General features: G+C 42.4%; 1 protein-coding gene across 1 annotated transcript in view; it reads right to left on the bottom strand.

The window, feature by feature from the left end:
• Positions 1–243: 243 nt before the first annotated feature.
• The window catches only part of PGM1 (phosphoglucomutase 1), a 64,455-nt gene continuing 39,586 nt past the window's right edge, over positions 244–25,112 (bottom strand). The window contains exons 5-11 of the mRNA XM_039233472.1: positions 24,322–24,512; positions 22,858–23,012; positions 19,736–19,851; positions 9,695–9,830; positions 5,972–6,155; positions 3,339–3,473; positions 244–891 (exon numbers count right to left, since the gene is read on the bottom strand). Coding sequence (XP_039089403.1) covers positions 802–891; positions 3,339–3,473; positions 5,972–6,155; positions 9,695–9,830; positions 19,736–19,851; positions 22,858–23,012; positions 24,322–24,512 — 1,007 coding nt within the window. The 3' untranslated portion in view covers positions 244–801. The remainder of the gene's footprint in view (positions 892–3,338; positions 3,474–5,971; positions 6,156–9,694; positions 9,831–19,735; positions 19,852–22,857; positions 23,013–24,321; positions 24,513–25,112) is intronic.

Here is a 25,112-nt window from a genome sequence, read left to right as displayed (position 1 = left end):
ACATTAACCAGGTCAAGTTTACTTTATCCACTTCAGATGGGGCCAGGGCTCAGTTGACCTGGCTAAGACCTGAAATTCCAGTTTTTGAGCACAAGGATTTTAAACCTAGCACCTAGAATATTTTGTTTTCCAGCTAGGACATCAAAACAAAATACAACACCTTCCTTTAAAAAAAAAAAAATCAATTTCCTTTCTGAAACTGAAAGAGCATTTTGTTGTCAAGAAAAAAAAAAGACATCAAGAAATAGTAGCTTATTTTGCTTTAATAGCCCAAAATATTTGTGTGACTGGGACTATGCTGCAAAACAAGGCAGAAATCTGTAGACAAGTACGTCTCACTCTGAGGAAAGAACTGATTGGAGAGAAGGCACCAGAAATCGCATTTTGCTGGGTTACATGTAAACAGTTAATGGGGGAAGGATTCACCGAAGAGAATAGAACCTGCGCTGTCATTTCATTGGTACATTCTAAGGATGAGAAATGGCCTCACTAGCTGAAGCTCCACCTCCATCTCACACTGTAGTAAACAGAAGCTGGTGCTAGGGAGACAAATACCCACACAGCAGCAGGGCGTAAGGGCATGAAAACGAGGTGGCATTAGCATAAGCCCCTGGGTCCTCTTTCCCTCTTTCCCACAAATGGCAGTGTCGCACCAATGTGCCGTTCAGCAACAACTAGTTAGTGGGAAAAAAACGAATCCTAAGAAGCCTGGGTGAATACGCTTTGCTTCTGTCCATGCTCTTCAATCAGATGACTCGGAGGGTCCGGGGTGGAGGGACGTACCGCATCTGGCCTGTCTTCTTAGGTGATAACAGTGGGTGCAGTGCGCCCCGTCCTTTCTTGGAGTTGGGACACCTTCAGAGCAATGGAAATAAGGGGGGCCAACATGACCTGAGGGAGACACAAGGAGAACCCTTTCCATTACTTTCTCTAGACACAGATCCACAGCTCCAGCCCTCAGATGGCCTCTAAGACCCACACATCTGATGGCCTGCTCCCACTTCCCAAAGGCTCCTCAACTCTGCAAGGCTAAAACCTGCTTCCGGCGTCCCTATCTTAATGACTCAATACCACGGCCCACCAAATAAAGCTAATGAACAGCTAAGAGTTACTCCTGACCCCTTCTTCTCCCACATCCTCCTCCAATCTATCAGCAAGCCTATGTGACTTTTACCTTCTAAGTATTTTCCAATGGCCGCCATTTCTCTCCATCTCTTCCAGGGCCACAGATCTTTCTAAATCAAGGTTCTCTTCCTTACCTGGAACAATGGTGCTTCTGCTTCCATTTCTGCATCCTCTAATTTGTTTCCCACACTGTACCCAAAGAGATCTTTTCGAAATGCGACAACACTCTCCTCCCATCTAGCTCTCACTTGGGGGGATGGGGGGAGAGAATTCTACTGTTACAGAATAATATAAATATAAATATTTTACATTATTTATATTAAAATACAATATAAATGTATTTTACATTTACAAATATGTTTATAAATATAAATATTATTTAATATGTTTTTAAATGAAAAAAAAAACCTATCTAGCTAAACTGCCCATTTTACAGATGAAGAAACTGATATCCAAAAAGATGAAGTGATTTAACCAAATGACTCAAGGGCAGAGCCAAGAGTAGTTCATTTCCTACCACCTACTGTTGCTTTCCCTCATCTTAATCTCCAGCAACTCATTATTCCTGGGTGAAAGCCACAGAAGCAACTCCACATGCTGTCCACGCCACATGCCCTTCCCCCACCAGGGCTCCCACAGTCCCAGAAAGTGTTGAGGCTGATGCCGAACAGCTCCCAGGTCAGGGAAGGCATCTCCTAGCTGGAACAGCGGTACATCTGGGTACTGTGAGCACCTTACACCCTTCAGAGCCTCCCACCTCCCTCCCACCTCCTGGAGACTTGGTTCAAAGAAACTGATCTTTCATTCTTTCTTTGTATTGACCATGTGCCAGGTGTTAAGACAAAGAAAACAATTTCCTTCTTCCTTTCCTCTTGCTCTGTTATTCTGTGGGTCTATAATGCAGACGCCATTGGCTTTGGTTTAAGTTTTAGGGATACCTATGGCCCAACAGAGATCTGGCAGTGATTGAAACTGGAGTCTGGCCACCGTAAAAAGTGTAAAAGTGAAGCATCCTCTCACCTCCCTCCTTTTATGATAACAACAACTATCGGAGCCACACGTCACAACCTGGTCCTATGAGCCAGGCACAGCGTTTAGAAGTTTGCATCACTTGCCTCCTTAAATCCCCATAATAACCCTATGAGGCAGGTAGGATTCTACCAGGAAAGCAGCTCACAGCACTGGAATGACTTGCCCACAGACACACGGCTACTCAGGCAGCAGGAACTGAACTTAAAATAATATCTTTCTAACTCTAAAACTTATGCTCAAAGCCACTACGCCAAGGCTTTCCAAATGAGCTTCCTAGGATTTTAACTAGAAAAGGTTTTGTGGGAAAATAAGCATGGTGAGATGCCACTTAAACAGGTGTCTTCATCATCAGTTTTCTCAGAACCCTTAAGGCACACTGGGTATTATGCGAGGATGGGGTTAACATACCACAATACTTCCTAAAAATTTTGGCTACAGAACTCTGGCTGGAGGAGCATTTGTCAAGACCGGTGCGTGAGGAACATATGAGGCGAAAGTCCCCTGTGTGCCACTGGCCCCACCTCGGCTCCTCCCCTTGGGTGGCTGTCCTCCAAGTTCTCTGCTCCACCCCTGGCCCCAGAGTCCCTCCTCACTCTGACATACTTCTGGAGATTCTACACGTAGGGCCGGGAGCCCAAACCGCCAGGCTGCAAGTCTGCAGACTCTTCCATAAAGACCTTTATTTCTGAGTCGTGAAACCACCTGCTCCCCGCCGCCCCCCCCCCCCCAACGTGTGCTCTGCCAGAACAGGCAATCAGACCAAGCAAAGGGGCAAACAACCAGTGACAGACCAGAACACTGGAGGAGGGGCTGATTTGAAGATCAGTTGTCCTGAATCTGCTGCTTACCGGGCATGTAACCCTATTAACTGCCACTTAACCTTTCTCTGCCTGTTTCTCTATCTGTAGTGGGGGTAATCATAGAGTCTACCTCATTTGAGACTTAAATGAGTCAATCCAGTTGGGTAATGCGTTTAGAACAGAGCATGGCCAATAGAAAGTACTGAGATAATTGTCAGCTAGGACTGTTGTTATGCTGTACTTACTGAAGGAGACATGGAGAAAAGTGAGCACATGTGTTTGGCCATTTGAGAAATGGGTTGTGATCACACAGACTCCGCGCAACCACTCTCATTCCCTCCAACAGAAACAACTAGCCAGGGCACAAGGCTTGGGTATTACCTGGGGGTCCTGGTAGATCTTGGCAATGTCCTTCTCATAGCTGTCGATGTACAGCCGAATGGTCGCCCCTGCACTCCCAGTGCCGCTCAGTCGAAAGATGATACGAGAGCCATCTGCAAAAATGAGCCGCAAGCCCTGGAACAGAAAAGCAGAGATGTCATCCCCACATGCTGGAAGGGAAACTGAAGGCTGGCAAATTACAAGGGGTTCATTTTGGAGATCTAATTTCACCCATACGTGATCAATTGGAGGATTAGATTCTTGATAAATGGTAGCAGTTAAGCCCCATGAGTCTGCTTGGTCACCCTGTCACTGCATCCAGCCAAAGGGGGCTGAGCTCATGGTAGTGGGGGGAGGAGGAGAAGCATTCCCAGGGTCAGGCGGGAGATCTGACACGGGGCACAGGGGTGCTGGATGACACAGGCCTGCTGTCACCCTCTCCCCACTTCCCTGTAATTTATGGACTAATCATTCCAGTTTGAAGCCTGATAAATAAGTAAACAAATATGCTACTAGAAGCAGAAATCTGATCCCCAGATCAGGAGGAAAACATGGACAGAATGGGCTGAAACCAGAGCAGATGAGATTCCAGACAGATGAGAGGGAGAACTCTTTGCAAAACACTGATAGAGAACCTCAAAGAGAGAACATGAGGCTGCATGCCCCAGATGGCAGAAGCTGGCTATTCCCAACCTATCAAGCGGGATCCTGTGATCAATCTCCCCACACATGATTGAGGACTCAAGGCCAGGTCCATGTTGGAGCCATGCAGACCCATGCCCCTGACCCTCTGCTGCCTTCTTCTCCCACCCCCACCCAGCAGCATTTCTCATCCTCAATAATCTTCTTGCTTCAGGGGACCTGAGGTTGAAGACCCTTGGGTAGATACTCTGCAGTGAGAGGTAGGAAGGTTTGGCAAGGCAGTTATCTGAGAACTCTCTAGCCTTTGTGAGCCTGTCATTCTCCCATACAAAGAAGAACTTCTCCCATAAAGCCAAAGGCCAACCAAAAGGAAAGACACTGCTCCTCACCTGCTATTGGTCACCAACTGCCTCGAGGGTTTAATTGTGCCATTCAGCAGTGAAGACAGCAGATCAAATGCACACAGTACATTCCTGACTCCCTCATCATGGGGAGGATAGAGTTAACTCCCGTTTACCATATCTTGCTTTCTAGAAACATCCTGGGTTGGTCTACCTCTCCCAGAGCTTCAATGTGAAGCTTCTAAATTCTTTTCACTTGATGGCAGGTGCTATATCTACTCCACAAGATTCTCCCTCCTACCTGGTCTTTCAGCTAAATGCCCAGACTTTCTGGTTATAGAATGCAAAGCTGCTGAGTCCTTCCTCACAGAGTGTAGAGAGCCTCACATGCACTCATGCCGAACTCTTCAGCTCCCCTCCTCCCATCTCGCAGATGCTGAGTGCATGGCAGAGTTGGGGTTCACTTTCCCATAAATGCCCACTTTCTCTCTGAAGGCTTCTCCACAAAAACTTCTGCTCTGCTCTGCCATCTTCCAGGCCCCACCCTCTCCCTTTCCATATCCACCACCTACTCTACCCTGGCCTCTCTTTCCAATTATCTGACATCACTTACAACCATCCATACTGGACCCAGAGTTCTCACAGGGGCTGAAGAGGCATAGGGAGAAAGCCCACTGTGCCCGTATTTTGAGGACGGGAGACTCCTGGCACTTAGGGCCGCAGTGACCACGCTCCATCCACCCGTCCGCTTCCTGCTCTCCAGAGAGGCACTGAATCAATCCTGCAGTCCATCTCCTTCAAAGCTGTCAGATGCCTTGAGAAGGACCAGGCCAAAAATCTGGGTCTTTCAGGAAAAAGCAAACTGGAGAGCTGTAACAGAATATTCACCTCCTTCTTTATTATCTCTGCTTCTCAATTATTAGTGGAGAATCCATCCTGTGACAACAGCAGAATCAGAGGAAACAGGACCCCAGGCCCTGGGTGTTTGTGAGAAGCCTGGATAAGGGCTAACCTAGCCTGCAGCCTTGGATCCCTTGCACTCACCGAGGGAAACCCTAACAGCTCCGACCCCATCCAGACATGGTCCAGGCTCTCAACTGTGACTATCTCACTACGCGCTGCTGTGTTAGGGTTGGCTGTATGTCACCTGCTACGGGAGTAACAGTTAACATTTCTAAGGCTGGAATGCCTCGTCATTTTTTCTTCTTTTTTTAGAAATCAGAACACACCAGAGGAACGTCTATAATGACACTCTTAGGGCTGGCATTCTGCTATAATCTCTTGGGAGAAAAAAGGGGATTGATATCTAAGGCAGTTGTTCACCTTTCCACCTCTAGATTCTAGAGCTGCGTTCTGCACATGCATTCAACACAATGCCTTGTGCAGGATTCTGGAGGCTGTAAAAATCCCTCTGGAGCTGAAGCTAAGAATCCCAGGAGGAGGGCAGATGGGAGTGCATAGAACCAGGGCAAAACCCATTTCCCTACGAGTATATTTGTAAGCTGTGTGTGACCCAGCCGCAAACTGGCAACCCTAGGAAAACAAGGCAGCAAAGGAGAAATGATCAAGTGGCTTTTTTCCTTTCTCTCTTGAGATTTCGGAGATGAGGCTCTGAGGCCTCTCTCCCGATTCACATAAATCTGTTCCTACCTGATTCCTTGAAACGCTTCCATCCACTGGGTCACTGTATTCAAAGTTGTCAATTTTCTCCACAGTGTAAACCTTATCACCCACTGAGAACTGTTTCCCCACAAAGGAGCGATCAGATATCAAAGCCTCCAAGTCCTTCATCATCTTGTTGGCGCCCTCAGCCTCCACTTCCTCATAATCATACCTGCAAGAAGTCACAAAGGTAGGGCGCCGGGCTGACTTCACATCACACTGAGGTAAATTACCATTTTCTTCATCATTTATTTGGCCGTCTCCCCAAAACCACCTAACTTCAGAAGAAGCTGGCAAAAGGCCCACCTTGTCCATCTCTGGGGAGGGAGCAGGTCAGGGATGAAAGGAAAGCTTTGCAGGATTTCAGGAAAGGGTTAGAAGCTTCTGAATAAGCAGAAAACTGCCATCTTGGCTTTTCTACAGAATAAGCTCTCATAAGCTACAAAGAAAGGCTTTTGAGAGATTCTATCTAACCTTTAATCACCACATCCTGAGGAGGTAGAATTAAATACAATGTTATCTCTAGAGAATTCTGCATCAAGGAGCATGTGACTCAGGCACTTCCCTTCCAAACTCCTAGAGCTTCTTTGGGATAAATGCTGGGACAGCTCCCAGTCTGGGACCTGCCTGAGGCTGCTGAGATTTTGGCCAAGGAAGAGTTCCAGTCTCCACAGGAGCTTCCGAACATGAGGCCAAGTTTTCACTGACCAGATGGAAGGAGCCAAACCCTAAGTCTTTACATCTGAAATGCCTCTGTCCTTTCAGTGGAGGTGGATTCTGGTCCAAAGTGCTTTGGCTTCATCCTGACAGAGGAGGCCTTGTGTGGACACAAAAGGGTCAAAGGAAAAAACGATCATAAAAGAAATTCTTTAACTGTTATTATTACTATAAGAATTGTTCTGGACTTCTTTCTTATGAGGTTAAAGATTCTTACAAGTGGATTTTCTTGACATAGTGGCACATACCCTCTTGAGAGAGTGATTTTTTAGAGGTTCAAGACAGCAGAGTCTATATTTGTTTGTGATAGTGACACAAATATGATATGTGTAAGATGACGCCTCTGAGACATGAGAAATACTGGGGAATTAAGGCCAACCTGTTCTGGCTCCAGGATTCTATGAATCAAGGACAAGAGTCCCCTTAATCTTGAAGTCAGCTCTTTTCCCTAGTTAAAATGATAAAAAGCAAGAAATTACAACCAGGTGTTTGTGCTTTGCATCTGTGACCTTTGGGTGTTTGCGGGGAGTGTTCTATAAATCCTAGGCACAGAGTGGTAAGATGGAAAAAATCTGCGCTTTGGCCCTAGAGCAGGCTACGAATCTAGCCTCTATCAGTTACTAACTGTGCAGCTCTGGGCAAGTTGCTTCATCTCCCAGAATCTCAGTTGTCTTATCAAGAACTGCTTTGAGGCTGACATGGAACAATGCATGCCGAGGTGTCTAGTACTTTTGTTAAATAAGTGAGGGTACAGTAGAATCTTAATTAACCATAAATGGAGGTTCTAGGGACTTTACTTGAAATACTTATTTAGCAATTATTTGACATTGATAAAAATATGTTAAAATGGTTTTTTAGATGGAGACTTTTAACTGATTCAAGAGTGACACCTTCCTTCTCCAAACAAACCCTCCTAACTTTAGGGTTACTGGCTACTGTTCACTTGTTGACTCATTGTGTTAACTCATTCATTTATTTATTCAAAGCATATTTACAAGGGGCGCCTGGGTGGCTCAGGTGGTTAATTGTCCAACTTCGGCTCAGGTCATGATCTCACAGTTCATGGGTTTAAGCCCCGCGTCGGGCTCTGTGCTGACAGCTTGGAGCCTGGAACCTGCTTCGGATTCTGTGTCTCCTCTCTCTTTCTGCCCCTCCCCTGCTCACACACACTCTCTCTCTCCTTCAAAGATAAATAGACATAAAAAAATTCAAAGCAGGGGCGCCTGGGTGGCTTAGTCGGTTAAGCGTCCGACTTTCGCTTAGGTCATGATCTCACGGTTCGTGGGTTCGAGCCCCGCGTCGGACTCTGTGCTGACTGCCAGCTCAGAGCCTGGAGCCTGTTTCAGTCTGTGACTCCCTCTCTCTCTGACCCTCCCCTGCTCGCACCGTCTCTCTCTCTCTCTCTCCTAGAAATAAATAAAAATATTAAAAAAAAAATTCAAAGCATATTTACAGTGCACTACGAGTGAGGTGTTGTGCGATACCATGAAACACAAAACAGAGATGGTCCTGCCTTCATGACACTCCAGGCTCTGGAGAGTTCACGACTGCTGTTCTGAATTACCAGGTTTTTCTGGTTCTTAGAAAGTAGAGATTCTTGCCTTGGTTGCCAAGTACTGTTCCAGTACCATGTGGCAGTTATTACTTCTACCTTCCTCAAAAGAATGACTTTAGGGAGACAGCAATGAACTTCTCCAAAGTTGATAAAGGGATTCTGACTAAGGAGGCTGAATTGCTTAACTGATTTAAGAATCAGTTAAATTCTTACTGACCATCCAGAGATCGTGGATGATTCAGTCTGTGATATATTTTTTAAATTCTCTAATTTAACTCACCTATTTTATAGAAAAGGCAACTGAGGTCCAAAGAAATTACATCTATCCATTTCTTACAGATAAACAATTCATCTACTCTCCTTTTTCTCATATTTCCTTCTGGGAAATACGAGAAATTCTAGGGAAACTTTTGTTAGATTTTTACACTTACCAGGGGAAATGCAAATTGGAATTAGTGAAGCACTACTCAAAAAGAAATGCCTTTTTAAAAATAGAAGTGTGCATGGCAAAGAGGATTTACTAAGTATTCGAAGTGTTTTGTTCACTGTTGAATCCCTAGTGCCTGGAGTAAAGTAGGTACACAGTCAATATTTATTGAATCAATGAAAGAAGTATTGACAAGTATGCAGCCTTTGGGGACCTATTTTAATGAGTCAGAAAAGTTGATTTAGACTAAGCATAATTGTTTCCATAATTTCAGAAAAAAAGTTTCTATACTTTGAGTGCCCCAGAGTTTATAAAACACTTTCTGACTCCTATTTCATTTAATCTACTCAATGCAGACTGTTATTTCCATTTCTACCAACAAGAGAAATGAGTACAGTTTTCTGTTAGAGAGGTTAAATGACTTCCCAGTGCACTAAGGGGCAGAAATAAAACTCTAAACCATTCTTTTGAATTCAAATTCAACGCAATTATCATGTCCACCTGCAGGTACATTAAACATTTATTTTTACTTTTTAAAAATTTAAAGAACTTTTTAGAGACAGAGAGAGCATGCATGAGTGGGGGAGACGGGCAGAGGTGGAGAGAGAGACTCTTAAGCAGGCTCCACACTCAGCACAGAGCTCGACACAGGGCTCGATCCTATCACACCAGGATCACGACCTGAGCCAAAATCAAGTCAGACGCTCCACCATGGGAGCCACCCAGGCACCCCATACCTTCAGGGACATTTAAAAAGCTTATAAAACATTTATTCTTTTGAATATATTAATTAAATTCTTAAGTCTCATTCCTTATGGCTAACATAAAAGATGCAATTTCTTTGGACCCTGACTGAATTATTTTAAAATCCTTCAATTTGCAGAGGCTCGATGAACTAGGGTTTTATTATCACTTGAGACAGGAAAGAGTTTGTACATGTGAGGATTCTCTCTTTCAGTGGAGGATTCTCTCTCTCACCCTACCTCCGTACTCCAGCCAGGCTGTGACTTACCTGGTGAAGAAATTCCGGCCATACTTTTGCCAGTGATCTTTGAGAATGTCCTCCACACTCTGTTTGCGGGTGGCTAGAATGGAGAGCCAAGCGAGAACAGCCCAGAGTCCATCCTTCTCACGGATGTGGTCAGAACCTGGTGGGGGTGGGGGGGACAGCAAACAGCTGTGAGAAACGTGATTTCTCTAAAACATTTGGGAATGAACTCAATAATAAACATGTAGACCCAACCAAAAAAGTCAATAATAAACATGTAGACCCAACCAAAAAGATGCTCCAGACGGTGGAGCATCTGACTTGATTTCGGCTCAGGTCATGATCCCAGTGTGATAGGATCGAGCCCTGTGTCGAGCTCTGTGCGGAGTGTGGAGCCTGCTTAAGATTCTCTCTCTCCGCCTCTCTCTCTCAGTAAAGTAAGTTCCTTTACTGAGGAACTTGAACACATATTGAACTTGAACACATACTGAACAAAGCAACCTAGTATTGAAAAGAAATTGATGCTTAGTGAAGTAATTTAGATATTTACAGCAAATGCCAATAAATACGTCAGTGGAATTATTTGGTAGAACTTGATATATCATTTATAAAGTATGAATGTGAGCAGAAAACAGTAAAATAAATCTTAAACAAATAATGGATGAACATGACCATTATAAATATCCAATAATTAAAAATCTGGTAGCTTAATGCAACAAAAGAGAATATCCAGAAAAAGACCCATACACATATGTGACTTGAATATATGATGAATGTGTAGAACTTCAAGTCTATAGGAAAAGAATGAATTACTTTTTAAACAGTATTTAGGTAACTAAACAGTTGAGGAAAAATTCAGGGATTTTTTTTTCCCCTATAAAACACTATACCAAAAAGATTTCCAGATGGATTAGATATTCAAGTGCAAAACTTGAAAAGTTTTAGGGGCATCTGGGTGGCTCAGTCAGTTGAGCGTCCAACTCTTGGTTTCAGCTTAGGTCATGATCCCAGGGTCATGGGATTGAGCTCCACACTGAGCATGGAACGTGCTTAAGATTCTCTCTCCTTCCTCTGCCCTTCTCCCCCACTCGTGCTCTCTCTCAAATAAACCAGAAAACCTTTAAATCCTAGAAGATATATACAAATAAGATATACAGAGATAAAGATATAAATATACGATATAATATAAAATACATATAAATATTTTTTAAAGTCTTAGGGATGGCAAATACAGATTTCATAAAGAAAAAAAATCTAGGTATTTGTCTACTAAAAATTGCCATTTCAGGGGCACCTGGATGGCTGTCAGTTAAGTGACCAACTCTCGATTTTGGCTCAGGTCATGATCTCACATTTTGTGAGATCAAGTCCTGTGTAGGGTTTTGCACTGATAGCCCAAGCCTCCTTGGGATTCTCTCTCTCCTCTCTCTCTGTCCCTCCCCAACTCATGTGTGCATGCATGCATTTTCTCTAAATAAATAAATAAATAAATAAATAAATAAATAAATAATGTTTTTAAAGTTGTCATTTCTAACAGCAAAATCAGTATAGATAAAAGTAAAAGGCCACTGGCAAACTTTAAAAACAAAAACACGCTTGCAATATAAAATAGATGGTTAAAACATTCAATATAGAAAAAAAATATATATATACACATATAAGAAAAAAGTAAAACCTCAATAGAAATACAGACCAAGGCTCTAAATAAACAGTTCACCAAAGAATAAATACAGGTACCCAATCACATAAGAAGCTAGCATTATTTTTTTAAAAAACAAATTAAAGTTAAAACCACAATGAGAAACTGCTACTTGCTTGACAAATGGCCACAAATTTTAAAATGAGAACACCTAGTATCAGGGGAGGTTTAAGGGAAATGGGATTCTAGCTCGGGGCTACAATCTTCTGGAGAGCAATTTGGCAAAAAGTATCAAAGCCCTAAAAATGAACCTACTTGTGGATCCAGCAACTCCAACCTAGAACATCTTTCTTTAACCAACAAAAACCTGGTTAAATCAACTGTGGCATATCTGTCCCCTTCTAAGGTACTTGCTAAAATCTTTCTTAAACCAACAAGTTGTTTCCTCTGCATGTGTTCTGGAGACCCTTTCCAGGAGACTGATGTGGGACAGAAGTCTCCTTTTTAGCCTTTAACTTCCTTATTCCAAAACAAACCAAAACAAAACCAAAAAACACCACACACAGATATTAAGTGCTACTTTCTGACTTCTGAATAGGACTCAATACAATCCCTCTCTGACGGTCCTCTGCATTTTATCATGCCTTGAATTCTTTGTGTGCCTGTCTGCCCTTCTTGACTTCCCACTGAGTCTTATTCTTCTTAGAAAGTCAGAGTATCTCGCAATGCCAGCTATATAGTAGGCATGAATATCCTTCCCCTTTTCATCCTTTTGGATTCAACTCAAATGTCCTCTCCTCTCTGGGACTAGTTCCCAGCTTCCCTAGGCAGTTATGAGCTACTTTCTCTTTCTTTTCCTATAGAGACATGCTCAAAACCTCTGCTGTGGAGCCACACTGCTTGATGATCTATTTATGAGCTTTTCACCCACTTTTCCTGTATATCTTAGAAACATCTCTTATTTATCCTTATAACTAAGTCTGGTGACTAGCATAGCACATGGAATAGGTAAATAACTGTGAAGGAGTACATGATTGAGTTAATTAATTAATCTACTCCAATACTTTCTCTTTCTCCTATTGGTTCGTAAAAACCCACAACTTTTTTTTTTTTTTTCCAAAAGATCTTCTCTTCAGTAAGATATATCACTTTTAGAAACAATAGTTCTCAGAACCCGGATGCTGACAAAACCAGAGATACTTGGCAATACTTGTAGCGCTTTATGTAACAAATGTTTGGTTTACCTAATTTTATTATCTATGGACTGTGATTCGCCTGGATGGCTATTTCCATCCAGAAATTAGCTCTCTGGCCCTCACAGCATTTGCAAATGATGTTATGGCAATAGCTCACCCAGAGCACCAAGATTTTGGCGGCTTCCCCTATATATATTGAGAATTCATGACAAAAGTATCAGCTTTGGAATTATTTGTCTGTGCTCCCAGGGGTATTTTTCTTCCTTCCTTTTTCTTTTTCTTATTTATTTATTTATTTATTTTATTTATTTGGGCTAGATTGAAAGTATAGGGTTCCTTTGTGCTTTTCCTGTTCTAAGTAAAAAAAATAAAATAAAATCTAAAAATCTTACCCAACTGTGACCAAGTTATTTGGAGATAACTAAATCACACACCTAGTATTATCAACAAAATATCTGCCTTGGATAACATACACAATTATTCTATTCGCTTTGCATGATCCCTAGTCTTTCTGTAAAGTCTGACTACTCTCACTAATCACATTTATGTAATCAAAAGTCTAGGTAACTCTGTGGGGCGCCTGGGTGGCTCAGTCAGTTAAGTGTCCAACTTTGGCTCAGGTCATGATCTAGCAGTTCACGTATTTGAGCCCCGCATTGGGCTCTGTGCTGACATCCCAGAGCCTGGAGCCTGCTTCAGATTCTGTATCTCCATCTCTCTCTTCCCCTCCCCCTCTGGCGATCTGTCTCTCTCTGTCTCTCAAAAATAAATATATGTTAAAAACATTTTTTTAATACATAATTCGAGGTAACTCTAATGCTCAGAAAGTCTGGGCACATTCATTTTCTTTAGGGTTCTAATGAATGATGACAAGCTCCTAGTGAAAAAAAACAACAATGGTGTATGGGTGCATGTGCGATTGGGGGTATTTTCTAAAGCTGTTGCTTTTGCAGTCACCGGGGTTATATTTCAATGGAAAATGCTTTATATTTAAGAGTCACAAAACCAGAATCTGAAACACTGTTATTTATTCGCTGTTTGAATTTGGACAAGTCACATAACATTTTTAAGCCTCAGTTTCTTTGTACAATGAGGATAATGTCACCTTTCTCACACAACTGTTAAGACTTCACTGTGATGGAAAGTTGCAATATTCTATATACTGTGGAGTACTATATAAATAAATGCAAAATACCACTGTAGATAAGGGAAAAATAAAAAACTTTGGGGGAAAATGAATGCTTTCCACTACCTTATTAAGCTTTCAAAAATAATGTCTCTTAACTGTACATACTGGTGAAGAAAGTAGAATAGAACCCAATATGCTTTTTTCTCTGGGCAGTGGGATCACAGTGTTTTTTCCTCTTTTTCCTTACCTAATTTTCTTATTATGAATGTGAGTTACTGGTATCATTTCTTTCAATTTAAATGAAGCCAAGCTCCCACAATTGTGAGAAAAGGGAAACACCACGGGCAAGCGCCACAAGTCCTCGCTGATGCAAAAGCAGTGGTGGGCTTTGGACTGGGTCTCTTTTTATTTGGTCCAGCTCAGAGACCAACTGAGTGCATGGGGATTCTGCCCCTTCAGCATCTTCAAACACCTGTCACTTGACTTCGGCCTAATCAGCACCTTGTGATAAGTGTAAACTCAGCTCAGTCAGAGCATACTCTGGGTTTCAGCCAAGAAAAATGTCAACCCTTGCTGAGGGAGCCAAAAGCTAACAGTTTAGGGATTAGGTTCCATCTACCAGTATAGGCATCTGAGGGGTGCTGGGCTCCTGCCTCTGCCAGGTGACGGGTCTGAGGATGGGGGAGCAACAAATGAAAAAGAGCATCACGGAGTTGTCTGAAAACACTTTCTTCCATCTGTCATGTCTCTCTCTTTCTCCCTCTCTCACTGCCCATCTTTATCTCCCCTTTGGTCTTCTAAACACGCTATTTTCTCTGCCTGAACATTTCCACTCCATACCTACGTATTAGCTTGGCTAACATCTCCTGCAATGACTTTCAACCTCAACCCAAACCAGGATGCTCTTCTTGTTGCCCTTCATGCTCACCCCTCGTCTATCATAGCTTGTACAAGACCATGACTTGCATCCCTAGGTGGTGCCTGGTACACAGCCAGTTCTCAGGAAGGCTTTGCCCAAAGAATGGTCAGACCCCTGTTGACTGGCTGGGGGGTTCAGCAGACCTGCTCTGTCTTGTCCTCCTTGGCTTTTCTTGCACAAATGAATTTACTCTGAAAGGACAGGTAAGCTGTTCAGGAAGCCTTTTCCAGATCACTCGAGCGTTTGGGGGCTCTCCCCCAGCAGCCCCCAGATTTTCCATTTAGCAAGTAACTCTGTTCTGCCTTGTGACTGTCTCTGGAACTGTTTCCTTTGGGGAATATAATAAGTGCCTGACAGGCAAAAACTGTATTAACCCAAATTCCATTTTATACTCAACAGGTATGAATCACTGCCTCTCATGTTCCAAGTACATAGGAAAATACCAAGATGAATAAGACATGTTACCTGCCCTCACAAATAAGCACAGACATACAGGTGAGGAAAATAGACATGCAGGGTAATAGTGTAACTGAGTTACTTATAATTAGGGTATCAGCCTAGTTTCAGTGGGGCATTCTATCTGGCAAATCTCCAGAGATGGAATGTTCTAACCTTCCCATGGGGACTTCACCTACAGGAAAATGTACTCAAGAGGTATGAAAGTTAGACTATGCAGAGAACCAAACAGAAAACCTAATCTTCTACACCACAGATTGGTGCCCTGACTAAAAGCTCGCAGGGCACTCTGTACTTCAATGCTGATCATTCTTCACACTTGTAATTACCTGGCCAGGGTTTGACTTCCTTCCCCAAATGCAGACTTTACAGAGCCCTATACAAGGTCATACTCGGCATTGTGTCCCCTTAGCCTAACTCAGTATCTGGGTCACAATCAAAGATCAGTAAACATTTGAGGAATGAGTTGATGAAAAGGACAGATATGAGAAACTTTTCATAAGAAATTAACATTAAAAGAAATCTGCAAAGCATTAATGCTTTACTTCTAGTTATCATTCCCATAGGATGCATCATTGCTAGAAACTTTCAAAGATGAAACAGGAAAAAAATAGTGCTAACTTCTATACCTGGCGAGATCATAACTGACTGGCATGTTTCCTTATGCCACCAGGTTCATCTTCAGCTGGTTTCCTATCTTTCTTTCCCAAGCCCTCCATTTTCCTGAGGAAGCGTTTCAAAAGCAGTGACATTCTATTCTATTCGGTGATCTCACTTTCTATTTCCTTCCCAGTTTCCAAACAAATTCAAGGTGGGACAGAACTGACCACTTTGTCCTCTGCCATTGTGTATAAACGTGTATATCATCATCCTCAGTTAGGGGGCAAAATAATTTTGCATCATGAGATCAACCAAAAACAATAGGCTGATGCTATTTACCTCTGGTGCCCATTCCTGAGTCCCTTTATCCCAGGTATCTGTAATGCTGATATCTGAGGAAGTGTTCTAACCTCTGTGGCTATGATAATCATGTGAAACAGCTGCTGTTTCTGCACCATGAACAGGCTAATAGATGCTTGGTAACATTAGTAATATTACGGCTTCTGCTTTGAAATGCTGGTGGTTTGTTTTATTTGGTGAGCCAGTTCTTCTGAACTCCTTCATGACTCTTTGCAGGCAAACTTCTTTTCCTTTATAAAGCTCATCTGTTCTCACAAAGACCTTGGGTCCCCGACTCTGGACTATGGAGTGGGAATGGTGTTAAGTCCCCACGGGAGTGACACACTGCTTCAATAGGTAAGGTGAGGATTCTCCACTGAGGTGGGTGTTTAAGCAGAAGAGAACCGACTGCCAATTAGGATTCCAGCAACACACAGGAAATCACAGCTGATGGCTTTTAAAGTCTTTAAAGTCTTTTCATGTTCAGCCCTAGGATTCTGTTTGTCTAAATGGGAGGATGCCAAGTGAACAGTGTGCTCACTCACTCATTTATTCAACAAGTGTTTGCTGAGCACCTATTCTATGCTGGCCTTTATAGGAGGCTCTGGAGATGTGATGGAGAGTAAGACAGACACGATTCCTGTCTTCATGGAACTTACATTCTAGTGGAGCCTAGATATTAATCAAGTAATTGTAAATAATATTACAAGTTACAGCTGCAATATGTGGAACAAAGAAGCGTGTGGTGCCATGAAAGCCAATAAGAAGGGGATGTGACCCACAGTGGAAGGTTAGGGAGGCCTTCCTCAGAAATTGCCTCTGCTCTCGCCTGGAAAAATACAGAAATAAATGACCCTCTATTCAACAAAGCTAGAGAATTTAAATATTACAAAGCTTGTATAATTACTAAAGTCCACCCTGAGAAACTCTGTAAAGAAACTGCTGGAAGCATTCACCAGCAAGGAACTAGCAGGTGGAAATTAACTCCTCTATAAACAAGGGGATCAGAAAGTTCAGTTTAATAACTTCAGCTGCCATTCATTCACAGCAGAGGAGATTCATAGTGATGCAGCTTGGTTCTTAAAACATTCATCTCAGAAACATTACAATTTTCTTTATTTCAAAGAAAAAGAGAGTTTGTGGATTATTTTCATGATGCAGTCACTCTTTGCATAAAAAGGATATCAAAGGGAAGATAAAATCATGGCTGGCCCTTAGCATTTGAATGGGTTAATAAATAAACAGGAACAAACTTTAGTAAGAAATAATTTAAAGTTTAATGTTCATGTTCAAAGAAATCAATCCCTCAAAGGTAACTTCAGTGAAGGACAAATTTTCTTGCCAAATTCTCCTGAATAAAAACTAACAGGGGTTTAATTATCTACATTATATGAGCTAAACAGTATCATGAAATGACCTGAAAGCTAACATAAATGAAAGTTGTTTCAAAAAAAAGCCCAGAGGGGCACCTGGGTGGCTCAGTCGGTTGAGCATCGACTTTGCCTCAGGACACGATCTCACGGTTTGTGGGTTCAAGCCCTGTATTGGGCTCTGTGCTGATGGTTCAGAGCCTGGAGTCTGCTTCGGATTCTGTCTCCCTCTCTCTCTGCCCCTCCCCCACTCATGCTGTGTTTCTCTCTGTCTCAATAATAAATAAACGTTTAAAAAAAAAAAAAAAAAAGCCCAGGGCTCAGTTCTCTACAAATAATCAACCTACTCAAGTCTTTGTCAGTTGGGTCACACATGGATTTGGGCTCCGTTCTAGACATGATCTAAGAGAGGCACTGGTGAACTTGGAAGCCTCTAGAAGCTGGTGCTGGGTATATAAACAATGTGAAATGAGGAATGACCAGAGGAACTGAGGATGGGTGGCTTGGAGAGGAGAGGACTGGAGAGCTGCTGTCCAGTACGTGAATCACTGTCATGTAAGAAAAGCCACTCTTGCTATGCTGTCTCCAGGTTTGTTCCCAGCCAGTCTACATCAGGGACTCCTACGTGGCTCTGGGGCTGAGACCTACCTTGCCCAGTGCTTCTTCCCACATGGGTCTGTGGGGCAGAATGTTACTGGACATACCACAAAAAGAGAGAGGGAGAGAGAGAGAGATGCAGCTAACTATGTTTAGATACAACTATACAAACAGGACTCCTTATAGCAGAATGTTTTGGAATCTTCAAATGCTAATATCATTATGAATATCCAAGACAGAGAGCTGTATTCCAAGTTTTCCAATCCTAGTTGAACTCAGAACCCTCTCATGAAATTAGAAACCTTCCACACACCCCAACACCCTAGGAAACCTTGCTCTAAATTTTTCTCCCTTTCACAATGCTCAGCACTGATATAGGTACAAGGGGTTAGGAAACCAAAGGTTAAGACATGGTCCCTGCCTTCAAAGACAGCTTCAACCATAAAGAAGAATGACTGAAAGCAAGCCTGCACTTGATAGCATTGGGAGCAAATTTCACAGAATAAGACCACCTCACCTCACAGGTTCATGGGCATTCATCTGGTATCCCATGGAATAACATGGCATTGTCTATATTTTATCAAGTAGGAAAAGACTAGGCCAGTGGCCTTGATTTCTCTGACCAGAGATGCAGAACACTGGGAAACCAGCAAGTCTTCTCTGTGGACGGCTGTTCAACTCCAAGACTCATCCATCTTTCTTAATACCCTCCAATTCCATCAAGTCAGTTCATTACCAAGAAGCATTGCTGCTCTCTCAAGGATATGAAATTTCTTAGAACTTTATAAATACATGTCTCAAATTTACCAGCCCATTCTATCCACTTACCCCAGGACTTGTAGAAAAAGAAATAAAATCGGCATTCTATTCTCTTTAACTCAGTATGAATTGTAACTCAACTGCAAGGCTTACAGAATGCCAGATTTTGATCTTTGCTTTGTTTTAGTACTGAGGGACCAAAATTAGTCCTTTTGCTTCATAATATTGCACAAAGGGATGAAGAGGAGAAGAAATGCAGCCAGTAAGTACCTTGCAACCTGTCTGGAGACCAACACCTAGAAAAGGGCCAGAGGCCTGAATGCATGTACAGAAAGGTGAGAAACTGACGCAGGTTGGATGAGGTAGTAGGTAAGGCCATGGAAGTGGGAATGCAGGATAATATTTGGATGGACAGAGAGGAGGAGGGAGAGCACAGAAAGCGGGGTCTACAGGGTCCCCCAGCCCCTCACGCTCCCCTTTTTCATCACACTGCAATTTATGCAGATATCCTCACAGACAAGGACATATTCTTAATTTCTTGATCACCTAGCAACTTAGTTCCACCTTAATGATCTCCTCTCATTTAACCTTAATAAATCATAACTTGTTGCTGTAGAAAACTTGGGCCCATTAAAGAGAAAGATTTAATGCCATGCTGAAACCTCCTCTTACAGAAAGACGAAAAACTGACTCGCTGCACCGTATTTCTTCCCAGGAATGAAAACATTTATAAAAGTTTCCTTGACCACGGAGGGAAGAAACACATGTTTATCACTCTGTTTAATCTCTACAGACGCAGTGACCATGCTGCCGGGGAGGCCCCCAAACTTCCTGTCTCGGTGGATGTGATCCTCTGAGAGTAAAATTAGCCCTCCTGGGCTAAGCACGCTCACTGCTCTTCCAATGTGTACACTTCACCAGGGTTGTTATAAATAAATTGCATCTTGATTTAGGACACATCAGCTACCGTTGCTATTTCAGTCCTGCCTTAGCAAGTCTGCACTTTCCCTGCAAGTAGTGTTTACAGGAAAGAAAATGGTAGCACAGGGCCGCACACTTACCGGTCCCGAAGCTCTCCTCCCCGCAAAGGGACAGTTTGCTCGCATCCATCAAATTCCCAAAAAACTTCCAGCCTGTTGGGGTCTCATACAAAGCGATCTTTGTAGCATTAGCCACCCTTCAAAGGCATGAAATCAAAGTTACATCACAGCAGGACTGTTAGCTTAGCCATGTGAGGGATGGAAAATAGCAACCGTTATTGTAATCAAGGGTCCCATTTAGCATTGCTCAGAGGTACACATAATTCTAAGATTGGTGGAAAATCGTAGGAGAAAACTTATGCACAATGGGCTATTATATGTGGTATCAGAGGAGGGGGTAAAAGAAGAAGGAGAAAGAATTAATTCAGATCACTGAGTTTAATATTTTAGAAGAAGCAACAACAGCGGCAAAATGTGCAAGGCTATTTTTTTAGGCTATTTAACCCCAATATGTTTTGGATAGAGACTGCATTTATACCCATTCCATAAAGAACAAAAGAACGGGGGCACCTGGGTGGCTCAGTCGGTTAAGCGACCGACTTCAGCCCAGGTCTCACAGTTCATGGGTTCGAGCCTCGCGTTGGGTTCTGTGCTGACAGCTAGCTCAGAGCCTGGAGCCTGCTCTGGACTCTGTGTCTCCCTCTCTCTCTGATCCTCCCCTGCTCACGCTGTCTCTGTCTCTCTCTCAAAAATAAATAGAACATTAAAAAAAAATTTTTTAACTCAAAAGAATGATGTTTTGGTGCATATATAATCACAGAATCATAGAATGTTGGGCTTAGGGGGCTACCATTTTACAGAAAAGAGAAACAGGGTCTAGGATGTTATGTGACCAGCCCAAGGTCACAGAGCCAGGAAGACCAATGGCCTGCTATTCAGGTGCCCTGTCAATGCTCCTTTCATTTTGTCAGAAGGCCCAGAAACAACAGGGTCCAGTGGGTCTCCCATTTGTAGTGACTTCCCCACACTGTTCCTTGGTCCCCTGAGCCCTCCAACACATCTTTTACCCTGTATATCTGTAGAGTATTTAAAGCCTTTAAGCGACCTTTTTTTAAAAGATCCCTTTCCCTCTGAAAAGGAAGCCTAATCTACATTTCATTCACTGTTTTAATAAGTTCTGCCTTCCAGAATGCTTGCCTTATTGCTAGCAAAGCAATGTCATATTTAGATTCTAACATCTGAGGAAAATTAAATCCATAATTTTGAAAGTAAAAGTACAATAAACCTTTACCTGGGTAATGAGATATTTCCACTTTGGTTCTATATATGGATTATTAATGTTTTCCAAAAATTAGAATTAAAAAAAATTAGAATTAAGCTGCTCTTGGATGACACAGACGTAATTTCAGGACCTGCTAGGTCTAATTACAACAGCCTGGCCAAAACTACCTCACAACTTCAGATGCAGGGTATGGAGGAAGAATCATCAGGCTCTAATTCTAGCTCTGATTTAGCTGTAGGGTCCTCGACAAGACAGCTAACCTCTCTGACCTTTGGGTTCCTCTTCTTTAGGGTAAGGATTGCTATGGCTCTGTGTAGACTAGAAACCACTCTAGGAATATTAGTCATTACCTTTTTCTTAGCTGAAGGGAAGTCAGCACTAATTCTGTAACACACACACACACACACACACACAGTGGGAAACTACTATATGGGCCAGCTGAGCCAATTAGGAGTCAAGGTTCTGGGTTCAAATCCTTATTCAGCCATTTACTAGCTGGGTGACCTTGGACAAGTTACCTAACTTTTTCGTTTTGTTTTCCCACTTGTAAAGTGGGGCTATAGATAAAACTGACCTCATGAGGTTGTCCTGAGAATTAAATGACTTCAGACATAAAACACCTAGTGTCTCACTCAAGGTAATATTCAATAAATATTAGTTATTACTGTAAGAACCTACCTATATCCATTCTGCTTTCTTCTCTGACCCTGACCTTTTATTCATTCACTCTTTGCTTATCCATTCATTCCACAAACACTTGCTGGGCACCTAACATGTTCCAATTAACATTCTTCCTAGTCCTCATTTATTATTTATTACTTATATTTTTCAATTGTTTTAGAAGTGATCTTGCAAGCCACCTTAAAGCCTTTGTAAATGAAGGGATATGTAATAAATAGATAAATAAGTAAATCACAGGTATCAAGTGTTTATTGTCACTGGGTCCTTCTTTCTCAGAAAAACGGAATGTAATTTTCTTTAACTATTTGAGTTTTCTGTTTATTTGGATTTGGGATAAATGAACATTTACTGTGTTTGTGTATGAATGGGTATCCAGCCAGTGATGGACGGGGAATGTTTCTTTATACACTGATCTTATTTCAAATTGTTCTTTCACTCTAATTTTGCACACGCCTGCTAAAGGACAGTGATGATTCTCCAGAACGATGTCTTTGGTACAATGGGGCTGCGATCTGCTCATTTCTTCATTAACATTCAATCGTCCATTTTTTTAAAGGGGTGTCTGAATGGCGGTGTGTTGTGTCCTACTATGCGCCAGGGGGACAGGCAAAGTTTAGGACAGAGAATAAGACAGTCTTTTCTCTGTAGAAGTTTACAGTCTAGCAGGGTAGACAGTCAAGTAAAAAAGCAATCGGAGCAGGGTGGCAAGCGCTGGAATGGAAGAAGTGCAGGGTAGGAAGGAGGCACAGAGCGGGCACATCTGACCCAGAGAAAGCCCATCTATTCCTTCATAAAACAAGCATTTATATGTGGAATATAAAAACAGAACAAAAAAGCTCAAATATAGAGAACAAACTGGCGGTTCCCAGAGGGGAGGAAGGTGGGAGGATGGTGAAATAGGTGAAGGGGATTAAGAGGTACAAGTCACAGAGATGAAAAGCACAGCATAGTGATGACAGTCCATAATACTGTAATAACACTGTATGGTGACAGACAGGGATGACACTTATTGTGATGACCACTGAGTAATATACAGAACTGTCATATCAATATGTTGCACGCCTGAAACTAACAAAACATTGCATATTAATTATACGGCAATAAAAGGGTTTTTTTTTTAAATAAAATAAACACTTATTTAGCACACACTATGCATCAGATGCCCAGGCTGCAAGGGGAGGAAGAGAGTTCCGGACGCAGAGAAGAGCCTGGTGAGGGCCGAGGGAATGGAGAGACCTACCGGTCCAGAGCCCCACTGGTGGGCATGCTGCGGGCAAAGCCTCGGACCCCAGTTTGCTGGAAATACGGAATGCTGAAGATGTTGGCAGCAATGACGGCCACGGAGTCTGAAGGGTTCACAAAGAACCCATGCTTGCCCAGAATCATGTTTCGATCCTTTGGGAGAAGGGGGATTCAAAGGAAGATCTTTCAATCAAACTGCTGGAAAAACAAACAATCTTACAAGGGGGGAGGGGGAAGGGGTAATAAACTTTAATTTATAAAACTTAAAACTGATACCTTTATTCATACTGGGTTCTAAACACTGGACTTTGTTTCTAGCGGATCTATACAGCACCACTGCACCAAAGGCACCCCCATGCCAAAAACTAAAACTGTTTTCAATTAAGTGTAAGCACAAACTCCTTCTGAACCAAAGACTCTGTTCTCCCTCCAGAGGCCAGCTGACTTTAACCTCCCAGACCTTTTCCAAACTCTGGAATCAATCACTTCTCTCCCAGAGGAGAGAAGAGATCGAAACAAGAGAGGAAATGTTGGCTATTCACATAGTTTGGTGGGTCTACTAGACATCTTTCAAGGAACAAAGCAGATTTCTTCAAGCAAGGGCACCTAAAGCATAGCCCCTCATTGGATGCAGGACCCAGCAAAACATGCTGCCACCTTCACTACTTCCTTGGTGCCTGGTATACAGGAAGCACTCAAGTAACTCAGCATACAGAGGAAAAAACTCTCATCATATGCTGCTTCAGAAAGATGCATTGCAAAATAATGTCTTCAGGGATCCTTTTCATTTTTTAAAATTTTAATATGGGGAAATTTAATTTTTAGGAAATAATGGAGTCTAGCTGAATTTAAAGGACAAGAGCAATAAAAACATTTTTTCAGCTAAGTAAATACATGTAGTGCCTACTCTCTCTGAGATACCAAGAATACAAACCCACTTAAATTACATCTATTCTTTGTTTGCTATTCTGTCTTTGTCTGCTATATGTATTCACCAATGTAAATAAAACAGCCTGTTTATTAAAAGTACTAATTGTAGAGAAGGAATACAAGATTAATTCTCTCATTATAGTTTTATCGTTTAACCAATGCAAATGAACAAATGGATGTATTATAAGGCCAAAATGCTTCCTAAGGATTGAATACGCTTCGGATGGGTTTCTAGAACCAGACCAGCTCATGAAGCACCAGTCATTCCATCATAAATGAGTCCTGATCACTTTGCCACTTCTAGAAAATCTGAATGTCTAAAATTAAGCACATGGGTTACATTTCAAGGATTCATTTAAGTTCAGGAAGGTCTTCTGATAATTTAGCACTGACCCCATAGGGCAGTAAGGACTCCTCGACTATCACTCACTCACGGAGCCCACAGGACCTGACAGAAGCAACCCGCTTCTTCCCCCTTTGTAGGACCAGGCCTGGCCTGCGTCAGAGTGCACTTCAATGCACTCGTACTCACCCCATCTCCATCAAAAGCGGCCCCAAAGTCGTGCTCTCCTGTCTTCATGGTCTCCACCAGGTCAGCAGCGTAGGTGAGGTTGGGGTCAGGGTGGTGGCCTCCAAAGTCTTCCAGAGGAACGCAGTTAACTGCCGAGTTTGCAGGGGCACCGAGTTCTTCACAGAGGATCTTCTTCACGTACGGTCCCACGACTATGTAAAACATGAAATGAAGAATCAGAAAATAGAACTTTAATTAAAGTATTAGAGGATTGGAGGAGGAGGTGGAGGTGTTCTAAGGAGAATGACATGGACAATGAGAACATGAAAACTATATACAGGGGCCAGCAGAAAGGTAAGTCTCACTGGGATACAAAGTTTTGCAAAAAGAAATAATGAGGGATTTGGTTAGAAAAGGTGGGGCTAGTTGATGAAGGAAAATGGGACAAGGGAGGGGAGTCAACTTCTATGAAGTTCCTACTGTAACCCTGTGGCCAGTGCTTTAGCCATTTCTCACTCCTTCAGAAACAAAAAAAAAAAAAGCTCACAATGTGGTAGAGCTTAGTGCTTTAGAGCTTGGACTCTGGAATCAGAATGTCTGGGTTCAAATCCCAGCTCAGTTAATCACTGGCTGTACAACATTGGTACAGTTATTTAATCTCTCTGTGCCTCCATATACCCCATCTGCAAGATGAGGATAATAGCAGTAGCTACCTAACAGGGCTGATGTGAGGATTCAATGAGTTAATAGATATGAAGCCCTGGGCACAGTACCTGGCACGTAGGTTATAAATGTTTGCATTATGATTATCA

Source organism: Hyaena hyaena, unplaced genomic scaffold (assembly GCF_003009895.1).
Source record: "Hyaena hyaena isolate Hyena2069 unplaced genomic scaffold, ASM300989v1 scaffold_75, whole genome shotgun sequence".
NCBI lineage: Eukaryota > Metazoa > Chordata > Mammalia > Carnivora > Hyaenidae > Hyaena > Hyaena hyaena.
This window is presented reverse-complemented; position numbering and strand designations above follow the sequence as displayed.